Here is a 23,859-nt window from a genome sequence, read left to right on the forward strand (position 1 = left end):
GCACTCCCTCAGTACTGACCCTCTGACAGTGCAGCACTCCCTCAGTACTGACCCTCCCACAGTGCGGCACTCCCTCAGTACTGACCCTCTCACAGTGCGGCACTCCCTCAGTACTGACCCTCTGACAGTGCGGCACTCCCTCAGTACTGACCCTCTGACAGTGCGGCACTCCCTCAGTACTGACCCTCTGACAGTGCGGCACTCCCTCAGTACTGACCATCTGACAGTGCGGCACTCCCTCAGTACTGACCCTCTGACAGTGCGGCACTCCTTCAGTACTGACCCTGTGACAGTGCGGCACTCCCTCAGTACTGACCCTCTGACAGTGCAGCACTCCCTCAGTACTGACCCTCTGACAGTGCAGCACTCCCTCAGTACTGACCCTCTGACAGTGCAGCACTCCTCAGTACTGACCCTCTGACAGTGCAGCACTCCCTCAGTGCTGACCCTCTGACAGTGCGACACTCCCTCAGTACTGACCCTCTGACGGTGCGGCAGTCCCTCAGTACTGACCCTCTGACAATGCGGCACTCCCTCAGTACTGACCCTCTGACAGTGCAGCACTCCCTCAGTACTGACCCTCTCACAGTGCGGCACTCCCTCAGTACTGACCCTCTCACAGTGCGGCACTCCCTCAGTACTGACCCTCTGACAGTGCGGCACTCCCTCAGTACTGACCCTCTGACAGTGCGGCACTCCCTCAGTACTGACCCTCTGACAGTGCGGCACTCCCTCAGTACTGACCATCTGACAGTGCGGCACTCCCTCAGTACTGACCCTCTGACAGTGCGGCACTCCTTCAGTACTGACCCTGTGACAGTGCGGCACTCCCTCAGTACTGACCCTCTGACAGTGCAGCACTCCCTCAGTACTGACCCTCTGACAGTGCAGCACTCCCTCAGTACTGACCCTCTGACAGTGCAGCACTCCTCAGTACTGACCCTCTGACAGTGCAGCACTCCCTCAGTGCTGACCCTCTGACAGTGCGACACTCCCTCAGTACTGACCCTCTGACGGTGCGGCAGTCCCTCAGTACTGACCCTCTGACAATGCGGCACTCCCTCAGTACTGTCTCTCTGACAGTGCTGCACTCCCTCGGGACTGACCCTCTGACAGTGCAGCACTCCCTCAGTACTGACACTCTGACAGTGCAGCACTCCCTCAGTACTGACCCTCTGACGGTGCGGAACACCCTCACTACTGACCCTCTGACAGTGCAGCACTCCTCAGTACTGACCCACTGACAGTGCAGCACTCCCTCAGTGCTGACCCTCTGACAGTGCGACACTCCCTCAGTACTGATCCTCTGACAGTGCAGCAGTCCCTCAGTACTGACCCTCTGACAGTGCTGCACTCCCTCAGCACTGTCTCTCTGACAGTGCTGCACTCCCTCAGTACTGACCCTCTGACAGTGCAGCATTATCTCAGTACTGATCCTCTGACAGTGCAGCACGCCCTCAGTACTGACCCTCTGACGGTGCGGCACTCCCTCAGTACTGACCATCTGACGGTGCGGCACTCCCTCAGTACTGACCCTCTGACAGTGCTGCACTCCCTCAGTACTGACCCTCTGACTGCAGCATTATCTCAGTATGGATCCTCTGACAGTGCAGCACTCCCTCAGTACTGACCCTCTGACAGTGCAGCATTCCCTCAGTACTGACCCTCTGACAATGCGGCACTCTCTCAGTACTGACCCTCTGACAGTGCAGCACTCCCTCAGTACTGACCCTCTGACAGTGCAGCACTCCCTCAGTACTGACCCTCTGACAGTGCGGCACTCCCTCAGTACTGACCCTCTGACAGTGCGGCACTCCCTCAGTACTGACCCTCTGACAGTGCTGCACTCCCTCAGTACTGACCCTCTGACAGTGCGGCACTCCCTCAGTACTGACCCTCTGACAGTGCGGCACTCCTTCAGTACTGACCCTCTGACAGTGCGGCACTCCCTCAGTACTGACCCTCTGACAGTGCGGCACTCCCTCAGTACTGACCCTCTGACAGTGCGGCACTCCCTCAGTACTGACCCTCTGACAGTGCGGCACTCCCTCAGTACTGACCCTCTGACAGTGCAGCACTCCCTCAGTACTGACCCTCCCACAGTGCGGCACTCCCTCAGTACTGACCCTCTCACAGTGCGGCACTCCCACAGTACTGACCCTCTGACAGTGCGGCACTCCCTCAGTACTGACCCTCTGACAGTGCGGCACTCCCTCAGTACTGACCCTCTGACAGTGCGGCACTCCCTCAGTACTGACCCTCTGACAGTGCGGCACTCCCTCAGTACTGACCCTCTGACAGTGCTGCACTCCCCCAGTACTGACCCTCTGACAGTGCGGCACTCCCTCAGTACTGACCCTCTGACAGTGCAGCACTCCCTCAGTACTGACCCTCTGACAGTGCAGCACTCCCTCAGTACTGACCCTCTGACAGTGCGGCATTCCCTCAGTACTGACCCTCTGACAGTGCAGCACACCCTCAGTACTGACCCTCTGACAGTGCGGCACTCCCACAGTACTGACCCTCTGACAGTGCAGTGCTCCCTCAGTATTGACCCTCTGACAGTGCAGCCCTCAGTACTGACCCTCTGACAGTGCAGCACTCTCTCAGTGCTGACCCTCTGACAGTGCAGCACTCCCTCAGTGCTGACCCTCAGACAGTGCAGCACTCCCTCAGTACTGACCCTCTGACAGTGCAGCACTCCCTCAGTACTGACCCTCTGACAGTGCAGCTCTCCCTCAGTACTGACCCTCTGACAGTGCAGCACTCCCTCAGTACTGACCCTCTGACAGTGCAGTGCTCCCTCAGTACTGATCCTCTGACAGTGCAGCACTCCCTCAGTACTGACCCTCTGAGAGTGCAGCATTCCCTCAGTACTGACCCTCTGACAGTGCAGCACTCCCTCAGCACTGACCCTCTGACAATGCGGCACTCCCTCAGTACTGACCCTTGGACAGTGCAACACTCCCTCAGTACTGACCCTTGGGCAGTGCAGTGCTCCCTCAGTACTGACCCTCTGACAGTGCAGCACTCCCTCAGTGCTGACCCTCTGACAGTGCAGCACTCCCACAGTACTGACCCTCTGACAGTGCAGCACTCCCTCAGTACTGACCCTCTGACAGTGCAGCACTCCCTCAGTACTGACCCTCTGACAGTGCAGCACTCCCTCAGTACTGACCCTCTGGCAGTGCGGCACTCCCTCAGTACTGACCTTCTGACAGTGCGGAACTCCCTCAGTACTGACCCTCTGACAGTGCAGCACTCCTCAGTACTGACCCTCTGACAGTGCAGCACTCCCTCAGTACTGACCCTCTGACAGTGCGACACTCCCTCAGTACTGATCCTCTGACAGTGCAGCAGTCCCTCAGTACTGACCCTCTGACAATGCGGCACTCCCTCAGTACTGTCTCTCTGACAGTGCTGCACTCCCTCGGTACTGACCCTCTGACAGTGCAGCACTCCCTCAGTACTGACCCTCTGACAGTGCAGCACTCCCTCAGTACTGACCCTCTGACGGTGCGGAACTCCCTCAGTACTGACCCTCTGACAGTGTAGCACTCCTCAGTACTGACCCACTGACAGTGCAGCACTCCCTCAGTACTGACCCTCTGACAGTGCGACACTCCCTCAGTACTGATCCTCTGACAGTGCAGCAGTCCCTCAGTACTGACCCTCTGACAGTGCGGCACTCCCTCAGCACTGTCTCTCTGACAGTGCTGCACTCCCTCAGTACTGACCCTCTGACAATGCAGCATTATCTCAGTACTGATCCTCTGACAGTGCAGCACTCCCTCAGTACTGACCCTCTGACGGTGCGGCACTCCCTCAGTACTGACCCTCTGACAGTGCAGCACTCCCTCAGTACTGACCCTCTGACGGTGCGGCACTCCCTCAGTACTGACCCTCTGACAGTGCTGCACTCCCTCAGTACTGACCCTCTGACAGTGCAGCATTATCGCAGTATGGATCCTCTGACAGTGCAGCACTCCCTCAGTACTGACCCTCTGACAGTGCAGCATTCCCTCAGTACTGACCCTCTGACAGTGCGGCACTCTCTCAGTACTGACCCTCTGACAGTGCGACACTCCCTCAGTACTGACCCTCTGACAGTGCTGCACTCCCTCAGTACGGACCCTCTGACAGTGCGGCACTCCCTCAGTACTGACCCTCTGACAGTGCGGCACTCCTTCAGTACTGACCCTCTGACAGTGCGGCACTCCCTCAGTACTGACCCTCCGTCAGTGCTGCACTCCCTCAGTGCTGACCCTCTGACAGTGCAGCACTCCCACAGTACTGACCCTCTGACAGTGCAGCACTCCCTCAGTACTGACCCTCTGACAGTGCAGCACTCCCTCAGTACTGACCCTCTGACAGTGCAGCACTCCCTCAGTACTGACCCTCTGGCAGTGCGGCACTCCCTCAGTACTGACCTTCTGACAGTGCGGAACTCCCTCAGTACTGACCCTCTGACAGTGCAGCACTCCTCAGTACTGACCCTCTGACAGTGCAGCACTCCCTCAGTACTGACCCTTTGACAGTGCGACACTCCCTCAGTACTGATCCTCTGACAGTGCAGCAGTCCCTCAGTACTGACCCTCTGACAATGCGGCACTCCCTCAGTACTGTCTCTCTGACAGTGCTGCACTCCCTCGGTACTGACCCTCTGACAGTGCAGCACTCCCTCAGTACTGACCCTCTGACAGTGCAGCACTCCCTCAGTACTGACCCTCTGACGGTGCGGAACTCCCTCAGTACTGACCCTCTGACAGTGTAGCACTCCTCAGTACTGACCCACTGACAGTGCAGCACTCCCTCAGTACTGACCCTCTGACAGTGCAACACTCCCTCAGTACTGATCCTCTGACAGTGCAGCAGTCCCTCAGTACTGACCCTCTGACAGTGCGGCACTCCCTCAGCACTGTCTCTCTGACAGTGCTGCACTCCCTCAGTACTGACCCTCTGACAGTGCAGCATTATCTCAGTACTGATCCTCTGACAGTGCAGCACTCCCTCAGTACTGACCCTCTGACGGTGCGGCACTCCCTCAGTACTGACCCTCTGACAGTGCAGCACTCCCTCAGTACTGACCCTCTGACGGTGCGGCACTCCCTCAGTACTGACCCTCTGACAGTGCTGCACTCCCTCAGTACTGACCCTCTGACAGTGCAGCATTATCGCAGTATGGATCCTCTGACAGTGCAGCACTCCCTCAGTACTGACCCTCTGACAGTGCAGCATTCCCTCAGCACTGACCCTCTGACAGTGCGGCACTCTCTCAGTACTGACCCTCTGACAGTGCGGCACTCCCTCAGTACTGACCCTCTGACAGTGCAGCACTCCCTCAGTACAGACCATCTGACAGTGCGGCACTCCCTCAGTACTGACCCTCTGACAGTGCGGCACTCCCTCAGTACTGACCCTCTGACAGTGCGACACTCCCTCAGTACTGACCCTCTGACAGTGCTGCACTCCCTCAGTACGGACCCTCTGACAGCGCGGCACTCCCTCAGTACTGACCCTCTGACAGTGCGGCACTCCTTCAGTACTGACCCTCTGACAGTGCGGCACTCCCTCAGTACTGACCCTCTGACAGTGCGGCACTCCCTCAGTACTGACCCTCTGACAGTGCGGCACTCCCTCAGTACTGACCCTCTGACAGTGCGGCACTCCCTCAGTACTGACCCTCTGACAGTGCAGCACTCCCTCAGTACTGACCCTCTCACAGTGCGGCACTCCCTCAGTACTGACCCTCTCACAGTGCGGCACTCCCTCAGTACTGACCCACTGACAGTGCGGCACTCCCTCAGTACTGACCCTCCGACAGTGCGGCACTCCCTCAGTACTGACCCTCTGACAGTGCGGCACTCCCTCAGTACTGACCCTCTGACAGTGCAGCACTCCCTCAGTACTGACCCTCTGACAGTGCTGCACTCCCTCAGTACTGACCCTCTGACAGTGCGGCACTCCCTCAGTACTGACCCTCTGACAGTGCAGCACTCCCTCAGTACTGACCCTCTGACAGTGCAGCACTCCCTCAGTACTGACCCTCTGACAGTGCGGCATTCCCTCAGTACTGACCCTCTGACAGTGCAGCACTCCCTCAGTACTGACCCTCTGACAGTGCGGCACTCCCACAGTATTGACCCTCTGACAGTGCAGTGCTCCCTCAGTACTGACCCTCTGACAGTGGAGCCCTCAGTACTGACCCTCTGACAGTGCAGCACTCTCTCAGTGCTGACCCTCTGACAGTGCAGCACTCCCTCAGTACTGACCCTCAGACAGTGCAGCACTCCCTCAGTACTGACCCTCTGACAGTGCAGCACTCCCTCAGTACTGACCCTCTGACAGTGCAGCTCTCCCTCAGTACTGACCCTCTGACAGTGCAGCACTCCCTCAGTACTGACCCTCTGACAGTGCAGTGCTCCCTCAGTACTGCTCCTCTGACAGTGCGGCACTCCCTCAGTAATGACCCTCTGACAGTGCAGCACTCCCTCAGTACTGACCCTCTGACAGTGCAGCATTCCCTCAGTACTGACCCTCTGACAGTGCAGCTCTCCCTCAGCACTGACCCTCTGACAATGCGGCACTCCCTCAGTACTGACCCTTGGACAGTGCAACACTCCCTCAGTACTGACCCTTGGACAGTGCAGTGCTCCCTCAGTACTGACCCTCTGACAGTGCAGCACTCCCTCAGTACTGACCCTCTGACAGTGCGGCACTCCCTCAGTACTGACCCTCTGACAGTGCAGCACTTCCTCAGTACTGACCCTCTGACAGTGCAGCACTCCCTCAGTACTGACCCTCTGACAGTGCAGCACTCCCTCAGTACTGACCCTCTGACAGTGCGGCATTCACTCAGTACTGACCCTCTGACAGTGCAGCACTCCCTCAGTACTGACCCTCTGACAGTGCGGCACTCCCACAGTACTGACCCTCTGACAGTGCAGTGCTCCCTCAGTACTGACCCTCTGACAGTGCAGCCCTCAGTACTGACCCTCTGACAGTGCAGCACTCTCTCAGTGCTGACCCTCTGACAGTGCAGCACTCCCTCAGTACTGACCCTCAGACAGTGCAGCACTCCCTCAGTACTGACCCTCTGACAGTGCAGCACTCCCTCAGTACTGACCCTCTGACAGTGCAGCTCTCCCTCAGTACTGACCCTCTGACAGTGCAGCACTCCCTCAATACTGACCCTCTGACAGTGCAGTGCTCCCTCAGTACTGATCCTCTGACAGTGCGGCACTCCCTCAGTAATGACCCTCTGACAGTGCAGCACTCCCTCAGTACTGACCCTCTGACAGTGCAGCATTCCCTCAGTACTGACCCTCTGACAGTGCAGCACTCCCTCAGCACTGACCCTCTGACAATGCGGCACTCCCTCAGTACTGACCCTTGGACAGTGCAACACTCCCTCAGTACTGACCCTTGGACAGTGCAGTGCTCCCTCAGTACTGACCCTCTGACAGTGCAGCACTCCCTCAGTACTGACCCTCTGACAGTGCGGCACTCCCTCAGTACTGCACCTCTGACAATGCAGCACTTCCTCAGTACTGACCCTCTGACAGTGCGGCACTCCCTCAGTACTGACCCTTGGACAGTGCGACACTCCCTCAGTACTGACCCTCTGACAGTCCGGCACTCCCTCAGTACTGACCCTCTGACAGTGCAACACTCCCTCAGTACTGACCCTCTGACAGTGCAGCACTCCCTCAGTACTGACCCTCTGACATACATACACACACACACACGCACATATATACACGCACACATACACACACACACTCGCACACACTCACACACACTCGCACACACAAGCACTCACACTCGCAGACATAAGCACACACACGCACATATTATAACAATTAACTTCCGTCGCTGACCTGATCCCTACACCATTTTGACGAAATAAACAGTAATGAGATGCTAATCCGAATGGGAATTAGGGCAGCTCGGTAGCATTGTGGTTAGCACAATTGTTTCACAGCTCCAGGGTCCCAGGTTCGATTCCGGCTTGGGTCACTGTCTGTGCGGAGTCTGCACGTTCTCCCCGTGTGTGCGTGGGTTTCCTCCGGGTGCTCCGGTTTCCTCCCACAGTCCAAAAATGTGCAGGTTAGGTGGATTGGCCATGATAAATTGCCCTTAGTGTCCAAATTTGCCCTTACTGTTAGGTCGAGTTACTGGGTTATGGGGATAGGGTGGAGGTGTTGACCTTGGGTAGGGTGCTCTTTCCAAGAGCCGGTGCAGACTCGATGGGCCGAATGGCCTCCTTCTGCACTGTAAATTCTATGATAAATTCTATGATAAACGTGAAACCCCGGAAATCAAATTTCATCACCGAATTGGTAACATGAACATTACATCAGGTCAACATTCTGAAGAAAGGTCATTGACCTGAACCCTCAGCTCTGATCCTCTCGCCACAGATGCTGCCTGACCTGCTGAGACTTTCCAGCATTTACTATTTTGAATTTCAGGTTTCCAGGGTCTTTGAATTTAAAATGGAGGGGAATCGAACTGTACACAGCAGGATCCCAGCAAATAAAATAATCTTCTGGTCTGGTTGCATTGACGGAGAAATAACTGGCAAAAGAACCAGAGAAGGTGTTAAATGTTATAAGTAACGTTTAGATGTGTGCTGTCCGGACGGAAGCAGGTCCTATAGGAACTTGTAGATGGGAATTTGAGGAATATTTAAAAAAGAGGATTCGCAATGGGGCACGAGGAGGGGGAGTGGAACGTTTTATTATTTTTTAAAAAGAATCACAGTATACCTATAGTGCAGAAGGAAGCCATTCAGCCCATCGGGTCTGCAACTACCCTCTACCTGGGCCCACTCCCCCACCCTACCCTCGAAAGCATTGACCACGGCCAATCCACCTAACCGTCACATCTTTGGACTGTGGGAGGAAACCGGAGCACCCGGAGGAAACCCACGCACACACGGGGAGGACGTGCAGGCTCCGCCCAGGCTGTCAGCCAAGACCGGGATTGAACCTGGGTCCCTGGCGCTGTGAGGCAGTGGTGCTAACCACTGTGCCGCAACTTTTGTCTTCACTCATTTACGGGATGTGGGCATCGCTGGCTAGGCCAGTGTTTGTTGCCCAGCCCTAGTTGCCCTTCAGAAGGTGGTGGTGAGCTGCCTTCTTGAACCGCCACAGTCTTTGAGGTATAGGTACGCCCACTGTGCTGTTAGTGTGTGTGGGGGTGGGGTTCCAGGATCTTGCCCCAGCGACAGTGAAGGAACGGCCGATATATTTCCCAAGTCAGGGCGGTGAGTGGCTTGGAGGGGAACCTCCAGGTGGTGGGGTTCCCAGGTATCTGCTTCCCTTGTCCTTCTAGATGGTAGAGGTTGCGGGTTTGGAAAGTGTTTACTCAGAGGATATTTGTTCTTCCAGAAAAGTCTAGAACTAGGGGACAGAGTTTAAAAATAAGGGGTCTCCCTTTTAAGATGGAGATGAGGAGAGATGTTTTCTCCCAGAAGGCTGTTGGTCTGTGGGATTATCGTCCCCGGAGAGCAGTGGCGTCTGGGTCATTGAAGCTATCCTAGGCCGTGTTGGACAGATTTTTAAAAAAAATTTAGAGTACCCAATTCTTTTTTTTCCGAATTAAGGGGCAATTTAGTGTGGCCAATCCACCTACCCTGCACATCTTTGAGTTGTGGGGGTGAGACCCACGCAGACACGGGGAGAATGTGCAAACTCCACACGGACAGTGACCCGGGGCCAGGATTCGAACCCGGGTCCTCGGCGCCGTGAGGCAGCAGTGCTAAGCACTGCACCACCGTTCCACCCCGTTAGACAGATTTTTAAAAACAATTTACCATACCATATTCACTTTTCCCAATTAAGGGGCAGTTTAGCGCGGCCAATCCACCTACCCAGCACATCTTTGGGTTGTGGGGGCGAAAACCACGCAGACACGGGGAGAATGTGCAAACTCCACACGGACAGTGACCCAGAGCCGGGATTGAACCTGGGACCTCAGTGCCGTCGACAGATTTTTAATATGTAACTTCAGAAAGGTCTGGAGTTTTTACCGATTAATCTGTGAAAGTACCATTCCTGTTTCACAGGCAAATCTTCAACTAGTCAGACCACAAAGAAATCACGGCTTAACCATAATGTTGAACATTTATAGACTCCATACTGGTTTGTAGGTGTGGCTGTTGGGAAGAAAAACAATCAAGTCTAAGTAAATGAAAACATTTTTCCAAAGACTTTCCTTATAGTGTTTTTCTACTTTGTGGTCCTCCTTCGCCGCTCTGTCACCAACACGGACTCCCCGTAGAGCTACCATCTTAACCAGCCAAAGTGAAGCAAACACCTGGCCGTCTCCATATTCATCAACACACCCGCTGGCTGATGTGTCCACTGCCCCCTCCCTCCCTTCTTCTCTATTTCCCTCCCTCCCTCCCTCCCTCCCAGGCCCTCGTAAAAGAAGCGAGACTGACTCGGTGGAAATGCCACAGAGCCAGAACTTCGCTCTCCTGACTGAAGTCTGCTGCTCGGATCATATACCCTACGGGCCTCTGACAAGTGAACGCTACGGACTTTTAAAGCAAGATACTTCCTCTGATGTTGTCTATGGGGCAACGGCCTTTTGGACTAGACAGAATGACCTGCATTTATAAATCGCCGTTCACCATAACAGCATGTGCCAAAGTGTTTTACAGCCAATGACCAGATGCATCTTTCAATGACATTTTGTTTTGCAGTGCAGTCGCTGTTGTAATATGAGAGCAGCAGCTGTCAGTTTGTCCACAGCCAGATCCCACAAACAAAGATCCCCCTTTTGTGTAACGTTGTTTGAAGGTTAAGTATTGGCCAGTGCAGCAGGGACAACTCCCATTCTCTTGCGGCTCGGTGGCACAGTGGTTAGCACTGTTGTTTCACAGCTCCAGGATCCCAGGTTCGATTCCCGGCTTGGGACACTGTCTGTGCGGAGTCTGCACGTTCTCCCCGTGTCTGCATGGGTTTCCTCCGGGTGCTCCGATTTCCTCCCACAAGTCCCGAAAGACGTGCTGTTAGGTGAATTGGACATTCTGAATTCTCCCTCTGTGTACCCGAACAGGCGCCGGAGTGTGGCGACTAGGGGATTTTCACAGTAACGTCATTGCAGTGTTAATGTGAGCCTATTTGTGACAATAAAGATTATTATTATTGATCGAAGTGGAGCCATGGGTTCTTTCACATCCACCTGAGCCTCGGTTCAATCATCTCGTACAAACGACAGCGCCTCTGACAATGTAGCACTCCCTCAGCACTGTAAATGTCAGCCTGGATTTTGTGCACAAGTCTTGGGGGGGCTGGGGGGGGGGGGGTGGGGTGGAGGCTGTGAGGAGAAACTTTCACAGTGAGTGTTGATGACCTGGTACAAGTCACCACCGAGAGGGGGATGAAAGCAAAGATGATTTCAAAAAGAAGTTGGATGGGCAATGGAGGGAAATAACCTGCAGGGATGCAGCGGGGAAATAGGAATGACTGAATTGCTCCAAAGAGAGCTAGCACAGATTCAAGGGGTTGAATGGCCTCCTACTGTGCTGTAATGACTATAATGCAGAGGATAAAAGAAAAAAATGAAATTAAATGAAAATCACTTATTGTCACAAGTACGCTTCAAATGAAGTTACTGTGAAAAGCCCCTAGTCACCACATTCCGGCGCCTGTTCGGGGCGCCTGTTCGGGGCAATGTTATAGCATTTCTCATGACCTCAGGACATCCTTAGGCGTTTTACGGCCAATGAAATACATCTGAAGTGTAGTCACTGTTGTATGTAAGAAATACTAATTTGTGCACAGCCAGCTCCCACACACGGCAATGTGATCATGATCATGGTGTCCATTTTCAGGTGTTGGCTGAGAGGTAAATTGTTGACCAGGAGACCGGGGGGGAGGGGAGAGGGTTGAAGGCGGGGGGCGGGGGGGGTGATCTGTGAGTGGTCTGTTAACTAGCCAATAATTTGGAAACGTTGCTCACTGTTCGGTAAGAATGTAGCAACGGTGACCTGACCAGTTTTCTGAAATGATGAATTGCTGGGAACCAGATTTCAATCCTGTTGGGGAAATGGGGAAACCAACATTTTGACAGCTCACAGAGTCCCCTTATTGACCCAAATCCCATTTTCACTCCGACAATGAGATTTGACAAAAGAATTGAAAGTTCAGTCGCAACTTACAATGGAGAAAGGACAGGACCCAGGAAGGGTTTGTTGATGCTGATAAAAGACTTGATCCTGTGTGCCTGGCTGATACATAACAGGTAATTGTCCGGGGAAAGAGCTCCCATATGAAGGGTAAAGTAGGTGGATAGTCTTTGGATCTGGTGGTGAATATGGAGGAGGCTCTCCCACATAGGCCCGGTTTATACAGCCCGCTGAATTCACAGCTTCTTCGACCTCACTTGCACACTTTGGTTGAGTTGTACAGTTAACAACGCGATGATGCCTTCCAGTGTTTTCTGTGGCGTTAATTCCACTTTCCTGAGCATTTGGAGGCTCCTCACTGAGTTCAGTCGATTGGGTAACCATCGCCACAACTCCTGTCTGTCCTGAACCTTCTGATGTGCTTCCCTCCCTCTTCTGATTGCCTCTTGGTTCCGTCTGTTCTTGGAATCCAGTTTCTCTTCCTGCTGTGCCTGAAAGAATCCAAAACATGAGAAACCTCAAAATAATCATGTTCAAAAGGATGTGCATTTAGCTAGCACCCTTCAGGATCGCCCATAATGCTTTTCAGCCATTTAAGTATTTTTGAACCATGGACTCTATTATGAAATTATGCCCGATTTTGAATGGATCGAATACATTTAAATTCAATCAACAAAACAAATCTGAATGAGAAGCTCATCCCAATGTTGGTGACCATGAAACGATCATCGATTGTCGTAAAAACTCACCTGGTTCACTAATGAGGTTTAGGGAAGGAAATCTGCCGTCCTTACCCTGTCTGGCCCACCGGTGACTCCGTACCCACAGCGAAGTGGCTGACCCTGAAATGCCCTCTGAAATGGCCGAACTCAGTTCAAGGGCAATTAGGGATGGGCAATAAATCCTGAGTCCAGTCAGCAACGCCCTCCTCCCATCAAAGTTTTGAATAAAATAAAATTTGAATAAGTTGCAGAAATTCTTTTCAACTTTCAGGAGATGGTTCAATTTATGGGCAATTTTGAATGAAATTGGAGATCTAGGCTATCTCCAAAAGTAAATGTCTGGGGCGGGATCCTCCCGCAACTGGCCGGGTGGCCCGACGCCGGCGCCAAGAGCGGCGTGAACCACTCCGGCATCAGGCCGACCGGAAGGTGCAGAATGCTCCACACATCCGGGGGCTAGGCCGGCGCCGGAGGGGTTAGCGCCACATCAACCGGCGCCGAAGGGCCGGCGCGAGTTGGCGCATGCGCAGGGGGGTTCTCCTCCGCGCCGGCCATGGTGGAGCCCGACAGAGGCCGGCACAGAAGGAAGGAGTGCCCCCACTGCACAGGGCCGGATCCCCCCCGCGCCACCCCGGGGACTCACCTAGCCGGCCTACAAGCCAGGCCCCGCCGTGATGGACCATGTCCATTTCGGCCGGCAGGACGAGCCAGGAAACGATGGCCGCTCGGCCCAACGGGGCCCGGAGAATTTCCGGGAGGGTCGTTGCCGACGGCTCCCGACCGGCGCGGCGTAAACCCCGCCCCCGCCTGAAAAACGGCAGTCGCGTTGGAGAGGTGGGGCATGATTCACGCCCCCCCCCCCCCCCCCCCCCAGGGATTTCCGGCCCGGCGGGGGGGGGGGTCGGAGAATCCCTCCCCGGTGTATTCTGACAGGTTGTTGGTTTAATACGTTGTTTCAAGTCATGAGCACCATCAACATTATCTCTTACCTCACCCGGGTCACCGTGTGGAGTTAGCACATTCTCCCCGTGTCTGCTTGGGTCTCACCCCCTCAACCCAAAGAGATGTGCAGGGTAGGTGGATTGGCCGCGCTCAATTGCCCCTTAATTGGTAACAAAGAATTGGGTACTCTAAAATTGTAAAAAAAAACATTATCTCCTGCCTTTAATACACTGTACTAGAAATACACCACTGTTCTTGTGAAACGTGGTCAAAGATTATCCTTCAGGTGATTATTTTTAATATAAAGGCTTATAATCAGTCAAGGAATCGAGGGTTATGGGGATAAGGTGGGAAAGCGGAGTTGAGGATTATCATATTAGATCAGTCATGATCTTGTTGAATGGTGGAGCAGGCTCGATGGGCCGAATGGCCTACTTCTTTTTTAAAATAAATTTAGAGTACCCAATTAATTTTTTCCAATTAAGGGGCAATTGAGCGCGGCCAATCCACCTCCCCTGCACATCTTTGGGTTGTGGGAGTGAGACCCAGGCAGACACGGGGAGAATGTGCAAACTCCACACGGGCAGTGACCCAGAGCCCAGGATCGAACCTGGGACCTTGGCGCCGCGAGACTGCAGTGCTAACCACTACACCACCGTGCTGCCCTGAATGGCCTACTTCTGCTCCAATGTCTGGTGGACTATGGTCTTATTTTTGAACATTTTATGTGTGCAATGTAGGACAAGACATGAATATCGTGAATTTAATAATAAAACCCTCTGTTCAGCTGTATAATCGTGGATGTCACTTCCTTTCACGGTTATAAGGTTACGAGGCCTTTCCAGCATCTCAATTTGTCACCAGGTTTAAGTTTAAATGTTGCAAAAAAGGGAGAAACCCAAGGGTAATGTGTGCAAAGGGAAATATTAGATTGGCTACCACTGGCTCAGTGATACATTTTATTGTCATTGAAGTTAACTGGAAATAGTGAGAGCGTAGAACAAGGGGGTGATTAAATGGCAATGATTGTGGACTGGACGAATAATCCAGAAACCAGGACTAATAATCTAGAAGTCAAATTGCACCATAACAACAGAGCATTCGGTGAATTAAATTACCCTGGAATTTAAAAACAAGTTGCTATCAGTGATGGTCACTGTGATACCAACGGATTGTCAGAAAAACCCATTTGGTTCACTAGGGCACTCATTCAGACAAGTGGAGAGTATTCCATCACACTCCTGACTTGTATCTTGCAGGTAGTGGTCAGGCTTTGGGAAGTCAGGAGGAGGATTATTTGCTGCAGAATTCCCTGTCTCTGACCCGCTCTGGTAGTCACAGTATTTATACGACTGCTCCAGTTCAACTTCTGGTCAATGGTGAAACCCAGGATGTTGGTAGTGAGGGATTCAGCGACGGTGGTACTCCCGAGCCACTCTTGGTGATGGACTTTGAAGCCCTGAGTACATTCTGTGCCCTTGCCACCATCAGTGCTTTTTCCAAGTGATAGAACATGGAACAGTACAGCACAGTACAGGCCCTTCAGCCCCGATGTTGTGCCGGCCATTTATTGTAACCTACTCCCCTTCAATATACTGCTGTCCATGTGCCTGTCCAAGAGTCGCTTAAATGTCCCTAATGACTCTGACTCCACCACCTCCGCTGGCAGTGCATTCCACACACCCACCACTCTCTGTGTAAGGAACCTACCTCTGACATCTCCCCTATACCTTCCTCCAATCACCTTAAAATTATATCCCCTCGTGACAGCCATTTCCACCCTGGGGAAAAGTCTCTGGCTATCCACTCTATCCATGCCTCTCATCACCTTGTATACCTCTATCAAGTCACCTCTCTGCCTTCTTCACTCCAGTGAGATAAGCCCTAGCTCCCTCAACCTTTCTTCATAAGACATACCCTCCAGTCCAGACAGCATCCTGGTAAATCGCCTCTGTACCCTCTCCAGAGCATCCACATCCTTCCTATAATGAGGCAACCAGAACTGGACACAATATTCCAAGTGTGGTCTAACTAGAGTTTTATAAAGCTGCAGCTAAACCTCACGGCTCTTAAACTCAATCCCCCTGTTAATGAAAGCCAACACACCATATGCCTTCTTAACAACCATATCAACCTGGGTGGCAATTTTGAGGGATCTATGTACGTGGACCCCAAGGTCCCTCTGTTCCTCCAGACTTCCAAGAATCCTGCCTTTAATCCTGTATTCAACATTCAAATTCGACCTTCCAAAATGAATCACTTCAAATTTATCTAGATTGAACTCCATCTGCCACTTCTCAGCCCAGCTCTGCATCCTGTCAATGTCCTGTTGTGTAACCTGCAACAACCCTCAACACTATCTACAACTCCACCAACCTTTGTGTCATCGGCAAACTTACTAACCCACCCTTCCACTTCCTCATCCAAGTCATTTATAAAAACCACAAAAAGCAGAGGTCCCAGAACAGATCCTTGCGGGACACCACTGGTCACGGACCTCCAGGCGGAATACTTTCCATCCACTACCACTCGCTGTCTTCTTTCGGCCAGCCAATTCTGTATCCAGACAGCCAGATTTCCCTGTATCCCATGCCCCCTAACTTTCTGAATGAGCCTTCCATGGGGAACCATATCCAATGCCTTACTGAAATCCATATACACCACATCCACTGCCCGACCTTCATCAATGTGTCTCGTCACATCCTCAAAGAATTCAATGAGGCTTGTGAGGCATGACCTGCCCCGCACAAAGCCATGCTGAATATCTTTAATCAAACTATGTTTTTCTAAATAATCATAAATCCTATCTCTCAGAATCCTTTCCAATATTTTGCTCACCACAGACGTAAGACTGATGGGTCTGTAATTCCCAGGGATTTCCCTATTCCCTTTCTTGAACAGGAGAACAACATTCGCCTCCCTCCAATCATCCGGTACTACTCCAGTGGAGATTGAGGATGCAAAGGTCATCGCCAACGGCACAGCAATCTCCTCCCTCGCTTCCCGTAGTAACCTTGGGTATATCCCGTCAGGCCCAGGGGACTTATCTATCCTGATGCTTTTCAAAATTTCCAGCACATCCTCCTTCTTAATATCAACTTATTCGAGTCTATTAACCTGGTTCACACTGTTCTCATGAGCAACAAGGTCCTTCTCTCTAGTGAATAGTGAAGCAAAGTATTCATTTAGGGCCTCCCCCATCTCTTCAGACTCTAGGCACAAGCTCCCTCCACTATCCCTGATCGGCCCTACTCTCACTCTGATCATCCTCTTATTTCTCACATAAGTGTAGAACGCCTTGGGGTTTTCCCTAATTCTTCCCGCCAGGGCTTTTTCATGCCCCCTTCTAGCTCTCCTCACTCCATTTTTGAGTTCCTTCCTGGCTACCTTGTAACCCTCCAGAGCCGAGTCAGATCCTTGCTTCCTCAACCTTACGTAAGCTTCCTTCTTCCTCTTGACTAGAAGCTCCACTTCTCTTGTCATCCAAGGCTCCTTCACCTTCCCATTCCTTCCTCGTCTCAGTGGGACAAAACTATCCAGCACTCGCAGCAAGTGCTCCTTAAACAACCCCCACATTACTGTTGTGCATTTCCCCAAGAACAATTGTTCCCACTTTATGCTCCTCAGCTCCTGTCTAATAGCAGTATAATCTCCCCTCCCCCAATTAAATACCTTCCCATACTGTGTGTTCCTATCCCTCTCCATGTCTATGGTAAAGGTCAAGGAGTTGTGGTCACTGTCACCGAAATGCTCTCTCACCGAGACATCTGACACCTGGCCTGGGTCTATAGAAAACTCCCGATAAAGTGACTGCTCCTTTCTTGTTTCTGACTTCCACCCATACTGACTCAGTGGACAAACCCTCCTCAACTACCTCCTTTTCTGTAGCTGTGGTGCACTCCTTAATTAACAGTGCCACTCCCCCTCCTCTTTTACCTCCCTCCCTATTCTTCTGAAAACATCTAAACCCCGGAACATCTAACAACCACTCTTGCCCCTGTGAAATCCATGACTCTGTAATGGCCACAACATTATAGTTCCAAGTACTGATCCATGCTCTAAGTTCATCTCCCTTATTCCTGACACTCCTTGCGCTGAAACAGACACACTTAAACCCATTCCACTGAGTGCAACTTTGCCCTATCAACTGTCTATCCTTCCTCACAGACTTGCTGCAGACTATTTCTGCCTGTTCAACAGCTACCCTATCCTCTGATCCGTAGCTCTGGTTCCCACCCCCTGCCAAACTAGTTTAAACCCTCCCGAAGAGCTCCAGCAAACCTTCCACCCAGGATATTGGTGCCCCACCAGTTTAGGTGCAATCCGTCCTTCATGTACAGGTCCCACCTTCCCCAGAAGATATCCCAGTGATCCACATGTCTGAAGCCTTCCCTCCTGCACCAGTCCTGTAGCCACGTGTTCAGCTGCACTCGCTCTCTGTTCCTTGCCTCACTTGCACGTGGCACCGGTAGCAATCCTGAGCTCACTACTCTGCTTGGCCTGCTCCTTAGCTTCCAACCTAACTCCCTAAAATCACTTTTTAGATCCTCATCCCTTTTCTTAGCTATGCCGTTGGTATCAATGTGCACCACGACTTCTGGTTGCTCCCCCTCCCCCTTAAGAATCCTGTAGACTCGATCCGAGACATCCCTGGCCCTGGCACCTGGGAGGCAACATACCTTCCGGGAGTCTCGATCGCGACCACAGAATCTCCTATCTATTCCCCTAACCATTGAGTCTCCTATCACTATTGCTTTTCTATTCTCCCCCCTTCTCTTCTGAGCCACAGAGCCAGACTCAGTGCCAGAGACCTGGCCGCTAGGGCATTCCCCCGGTAGGTCATCCCTCCCAACAGCATCCAAAATGGTATACTTGTTTTGAAGGGGAACGGCCACAAGGGATCCCTGCACTGTCTGCCTGTTTGTTTTCTTTCCCCTGACTGTAACCCAGCTACTCTTTTCCTGTACCTTGGGTGTGGCTACCGCCCTGTAACTCTTCTCTATCACCCCCTCCGAAGTTCACCCAGCTCCAGTTCCCTAACACGGTCTCTGAGGAGCTGGAGTTGGGTGCACTTCCCGCAGGTATAGTCAGCGGGGACACCGGTGGTATCCCTCACCACCCACATCCTACAGGAGGAGCATGCAACTGGCATAGCCTCCATCCCCTCTAACCTTACAGAATATAGCTGCCCTGTGGACCAACTGGAACTCCGCCCTCCGACTCTGCTCCCAGTCAGCTGCAATCTCTGTAAACTCCCGCCTCCCTTCACGCTCTTTGAGGAAATGTAGGAAATGAAATTAAAGGAGCACCTTGCTCCCTCAGTCACCAAACTCTCACTATAGCACTCAAATGCACCCAAATTCAGCACTCAGTGCAAAGTCTGCACTGTAGCTGGCTCACCTTTATACTGTGACTCTAGCCACTGAAAACTGGCCTAATCCAATTAACTAATTAACAAGCTCCAGCTGCAAGTAGCTACAAGTAGAACCTTTGTTTAAGGCTGATTGAAAATTCACCTTCTTCTAAACCAAACAGTGGGCGCGATTCTCCGCTCCCGCGCCGGTTTTATTCACGGAAGCGGCCAGATCGGCACAATCGCGTTTTGCGCGGCGCGGTCCAGTGAATCGCCCGAGACAGCCAAAGTGGCAATTCACCGGTACCCCCGCGATTCTCAGTGCCGGATGGGCCGAGCGGCCTGCCCAAAACGGTGAGTTCCCCCCTGCACCGTCCATACCTGGTCGCTGCCGGCGGGAACAGCGCGGGATTGCTGGGGGGGTGGCCTGTGTGGGGGGGGGGGGATCCTGCACCGGGGGGGGGGGCCTCAAATGGGGTCTGGTCCGCGATCGGTGCCCACCGATCGTCGGGCAGGCCTCTCTGAAGGAGGACCTCCTTTCTTCCGCAGCCCCGCAAGATCCGTCTGACATCTTCTTGCGGGGCGGACTCGGGGAGGATGGCAACCACGCATGCGCGGGTGACGCCAGTTATGCAGTGTCGGCCGCATCATGTATGCGGCGCCGCCTTTACGCGGTGCCAAGGCCTGGCACGCATAAATGGCGCGGCGCCGCTCCTAGCCCGTTTCCGGGCCCTGAATCAGTCGGGATAGGGGCCGTTTCGCGCCGTCGTGAACCTCGACGGCGTTCACGACGGCGCAAACACGCTGTCTCCATTTCAGAGAATCGCGCCCAGTAACTTTTAAGCTAATCGACTAAATAAAAGAAAGACTAGACTTTAGATAAAAATGAACCTTAATATCCCTCAGTGATGTTCAAAATGAAGGAGTACTGATTCAGCAGCTGAGAGGGGACGGGACGTGGTAATCACCAAGTTTCCTTGCCCATATTTGACATGATGCCATAAGACCTCATGAGGTCCAGAGTTGATGTTGAGGCCTCCCAGGGCAATTCCCTCCCGACTATACCACTGTGTTGCCACCTCTTGTGGGTCTGCCCTACCAGTGGGACATGGCATACGTTGGAATAGTGACCCTGGTGTCTGGGAGATTGTACGATTCTGTGAGTAGGACTCTGTCAGGCTGTTGCTTGGCGAGTCTGTGAGACAGCTCGTCCAATTGTGGCTCAAGACCCCCCCAGATGTTAGTAAGGAGGGCTTTGCAGGGTTGACAGGGCCGGGTTTGCCATAATCATTTCCGATGCCTATGTCGATGCTGGGTGGTCAGTCCAGTTTCATTGCTTTTAAACTTCAGAGCAGTTTTGATACAACTGAGTGGGGAACTTGGTCATTTCAGAGGGGCAGTTAACAGCCAAGCACATTGCTGTGGGTCTGGAGTCACATGAAATGAAAATCGCTTATTGTCACAAGTAGGCTTCAAATGAAGTTACTGTGAAAAGCCCCTAGTCGCCACATTCCGGCGCCTGTTCGGGGAGGCTGGTACGGGAATTGAACCGTGCTGCTGGCCTGCCTTGGTCTGCTTTCAAAGCCAGCGATTTAGCCCAGTGTGCTAAACCAGCCCCAGACCAGGTAAGGACGCCGGATTTCCTTCCCTAAAGAGACATTACTGAGACAGAAGCGTCTGTACGACAATCGACAACGGTTTAGTGGTCATCATTAGCCCCCCAATGCATCCATATTCAATTCAGACTCTCCTCGTGGTAATGGGTTCCACATTCTCACCACTCTGAGTGAAGAAGCTGTTTCTCAGCTGATGCCCACTTCCCCGTGTCGCTTCTGTCTTTTACCATGGTGTGACTGGTCTCTTTTCATTTTGTTGTTTACTTGCCCAGCTCTGCATTAATCTGTTTTATATATTCATCATAACAAGTGGAGAAAAAGCAGCCATGCTTGTAATGGTCAATACTTTGTGGTGTTTAAAGTCAGTGTGGCACATTCAGGTCGCCTACCCTAAGCCCATGAACATTCACACAGAAGGACACCACATCAGTAGAAGACAAAGACGGGGACGGCACGGTGGCGCATTGGTTAGCACTGCTGCCTCATGGCACCAAGGACCCGGGTTCGATCCCGGCTCTGGGTCACTGTCCATGTGGAGTTTGCACATTCTCCCCGTGTCTGCGTGGGTTTCACTCTCATAACCCAAAGATGTGCAGGGTAGGTGGATTGGCCACGCTAAAATTGACCCTTAATTGGGAAAAAAAATAATTGGGTCCTCTACATTTATTAAAAAAGAGACGACAAAGACGGTTCATATTTTCTTCCAACCCTCCGAGATTGCCGCGCAGCTCCAATTCTAGCCTCACGATCATCCCTGATTCCCACTAACTCTGGCATTGGCAACTGTGTCTTCGATCTGCCTGGCCTCTAAGTTCTGGAATTTCCTCCCTACATCTTACTAATAGCCAAAGACAAGATGAGGAATGCTTGTCTTTGTGCAGTGAGAGATTAGGGAAGCACCGGGAATGTGCATTCGATTTCGGCGGGAGAACAGCTGGTGAGTCAGTTTCAGCGGGAGCATTGCGGAAGGAGGTTGCTCGGAGGTAAGTCAACCTTTAAAAGCACTTCTCTTTGCAGGGGCAGGCCAGTCGATTTCGGTGGCGTGAGAGCAGCTGGTTAGTCAATTTCAGCGGGAGCATTGCGGAAGGAGGTTGCTGGGAGGTAAGTCAACCTTTAAAAGCACTTCTCTTTGCAGGGGCAGGCCAGTCGATTTCGGTGGCGTGAGAGCAGCTGGTTAGTCAATTTCAGCGGGAGCATTGCGGAAGGAGGTTGCTGGGAGGTAAGTCAACCTTTAAAAGCACTTCTCTTTGCAGGGGCAGGCCAGTCGATTTCGGTGGCGTGAGAGCAGCTGGTTAGTCAATTTCAGCGGGAGCATTGCGGAAGGAGGTTGCTGGGAGGTAAGTCAACCTTTAAAAGCACTTCTCTTTGCAGGGGCAGGCCAGTCGATTTCGGCGGGAGTGGAGCTGGCTGGTTAGTCAATTTCAGCAGGAGCTGAGAATTTTTCTTTTTTTTAAAATTAGTTTTTTAGGCGGGATCAGGAAGTCGACCCGCGGACGTCTGGGAAGACCCTCACCAATAAATTCTGGTGGAGAGGAAACCCGAGACACTACACGTGTAGTGTCTCCCACCCGCACTCCTCCTCTAACCTAATAATAAAACCCATTGGTCTGAGGTAAGTACCATATTTTTATTATATTATTATTATTTATTATAAGAATTTAGTTTAGTTGTTAGCCAGATCTTGGTAGAAAGTTAGAGGAATGGCAGGGAAGGGAGTGCAATGTTCCTCCTGCAGGATGTTTGAGGTGAGGGATGCAGTTAGTGTCCCTGCTGATTTTACCTGCAGGAAGTGCTGCCATCTCCAGCTCCTCCAAGACCGAGTTAGGGAACTGGAGCTGGAGTTGGAAGAACTTCGGATCATTCGGGAGGCAGAAGGGGTCATAGATAGCAGCTTCAGGGAATTAGTTACACCAAAGATTGGAGATAGGTGGGTAACTGTAAGAGGGACTGGGAAAAAACAGTCAGTGCAGGGATCCCCTGCGGTCGTTCCCCTGAGAAACAAGTATACCGCTTTGGATACTTGTGGGGGGGACGACTTACCAGGGGTAAGCCATGGGGTACGGGCCTCTGGCACGGAGTCTGTCCCTGTTGCTCAGAAGGGAAGGGGGGAGAGGAGCAGAGCATTAGTAATTGGGGACTCTATAGTCAGGGGCACAGATAGGAGATTTTGTGGGAGCGTGAGAGACTCACGTTTGGTATGTTGCCTCCCAGGTGCAAGGGTACGTGATGTCTCGGATCGTGTTTTCCGGGTCCTTAGGGGGGAGGGGGAGCAGCCCCAAGTCGTGGTCCACATTGGCACCAACGACATAGGTAGGAAAGGGGACAAGGATGTCAGGCAGGCTTTCAGGGAGCTAGGATGGAAGCTCAGAACTAGAACAAACAGAGTTGTTATCTCTGGGTTGTTGCCCGTGCCACGTGATAGTGAGATGAGGAATAGGGAGAGAGAGCATTTAAACTCATGGCTACAGGGATGGTGCAGGCGGGAGGGTTTCAGATTTTTGGATAACTGGGGCTCTTTCTGGGGAAGGTGGGACCTCTACAGACAGGATGGTCTACATCTGAACCTGAGGGGCACAAATATCCTGGGGGGGAGATTTGTTAGTGCTCTTTGGGGGGGTTTAAACTAATGCAGCAGGGGCATGGGAACCTGGATTGTAGTTTTAGGGTAAGGGAGAATGAGAGTATAGAGGTCAGGAGCACAGATTTGACGTCGCAGGAGGGGGCCAGCGTTCAGGTAGGTGGTTTGAAGTGTGTCTACTTCAATGCCAGGAGTATACAAAACAAGGTAGGGGAACTGGCAGCGTGGGTTGGTACCTGGGACTTCGATGTTGTGGCCATTTCGGAGACATGGATAGAGCAGGGACAGGAATGGATGTTGCAGGTTCCGGGGTTTAGGTGTTTTAGTAAGCTCAGAGAAGGAGGCAAAAGAGGGGGAGGTGTGGCGCTGCTAGTCAAGAGCAGTATTACGGTGGCGGAGAGGATGCTAGATGGGGACTCTTCTTCCGAGGTAGTATTAGCTGAAGTTAGAAACAGGAAAGGAGAGGTCACCCTGTTGGGAGTTTTTTATAGGCCTCCTAATAGTTC

General features: G+C 52.4%; 1 protein-coding gene across 2 annotated transcripts in view; it reads right to left on the bottom strand.

The window, feature by feature from the left end:
* Positions 1-23,859, bottom strand: part of LOC140399295 (proline rich transmembrane protein 1B) — a 39,819-nt gene that overhangs the window by 11,427 nt on the left and 4,533 nt on the right. For both annotated transcript variants that reach the window (XM_072488788.1, XM_072488789.1), the window contains exon 2: positions 12,176-12,633. In XM_072488788.1, the coding sequence (XP_072344889.1) occupies positions 12,176-12,633 (458 nt within the window). The remainder of the gene's footprint in view (positions 1-12,175; positions 12,634-23,859) is intronic.

Source organism: Scyliorhinus torazame, chromosome 22 (genome assembly GCF_047496885.1).
Source record: "Scyliorhinus torazame isolate Kashiwa2021f chromosome 22, sScyTor2.1, whole genome shotgun sequence".
Classification (NCBI taxonomy): domain Eukaryota; kingdom Metazoa; phylum Chordata; class Chondrichthyes; order Carcharhiniformes; family Scyliorhinidae; genus Scyliorhinus; species Scyliorhinus torazame.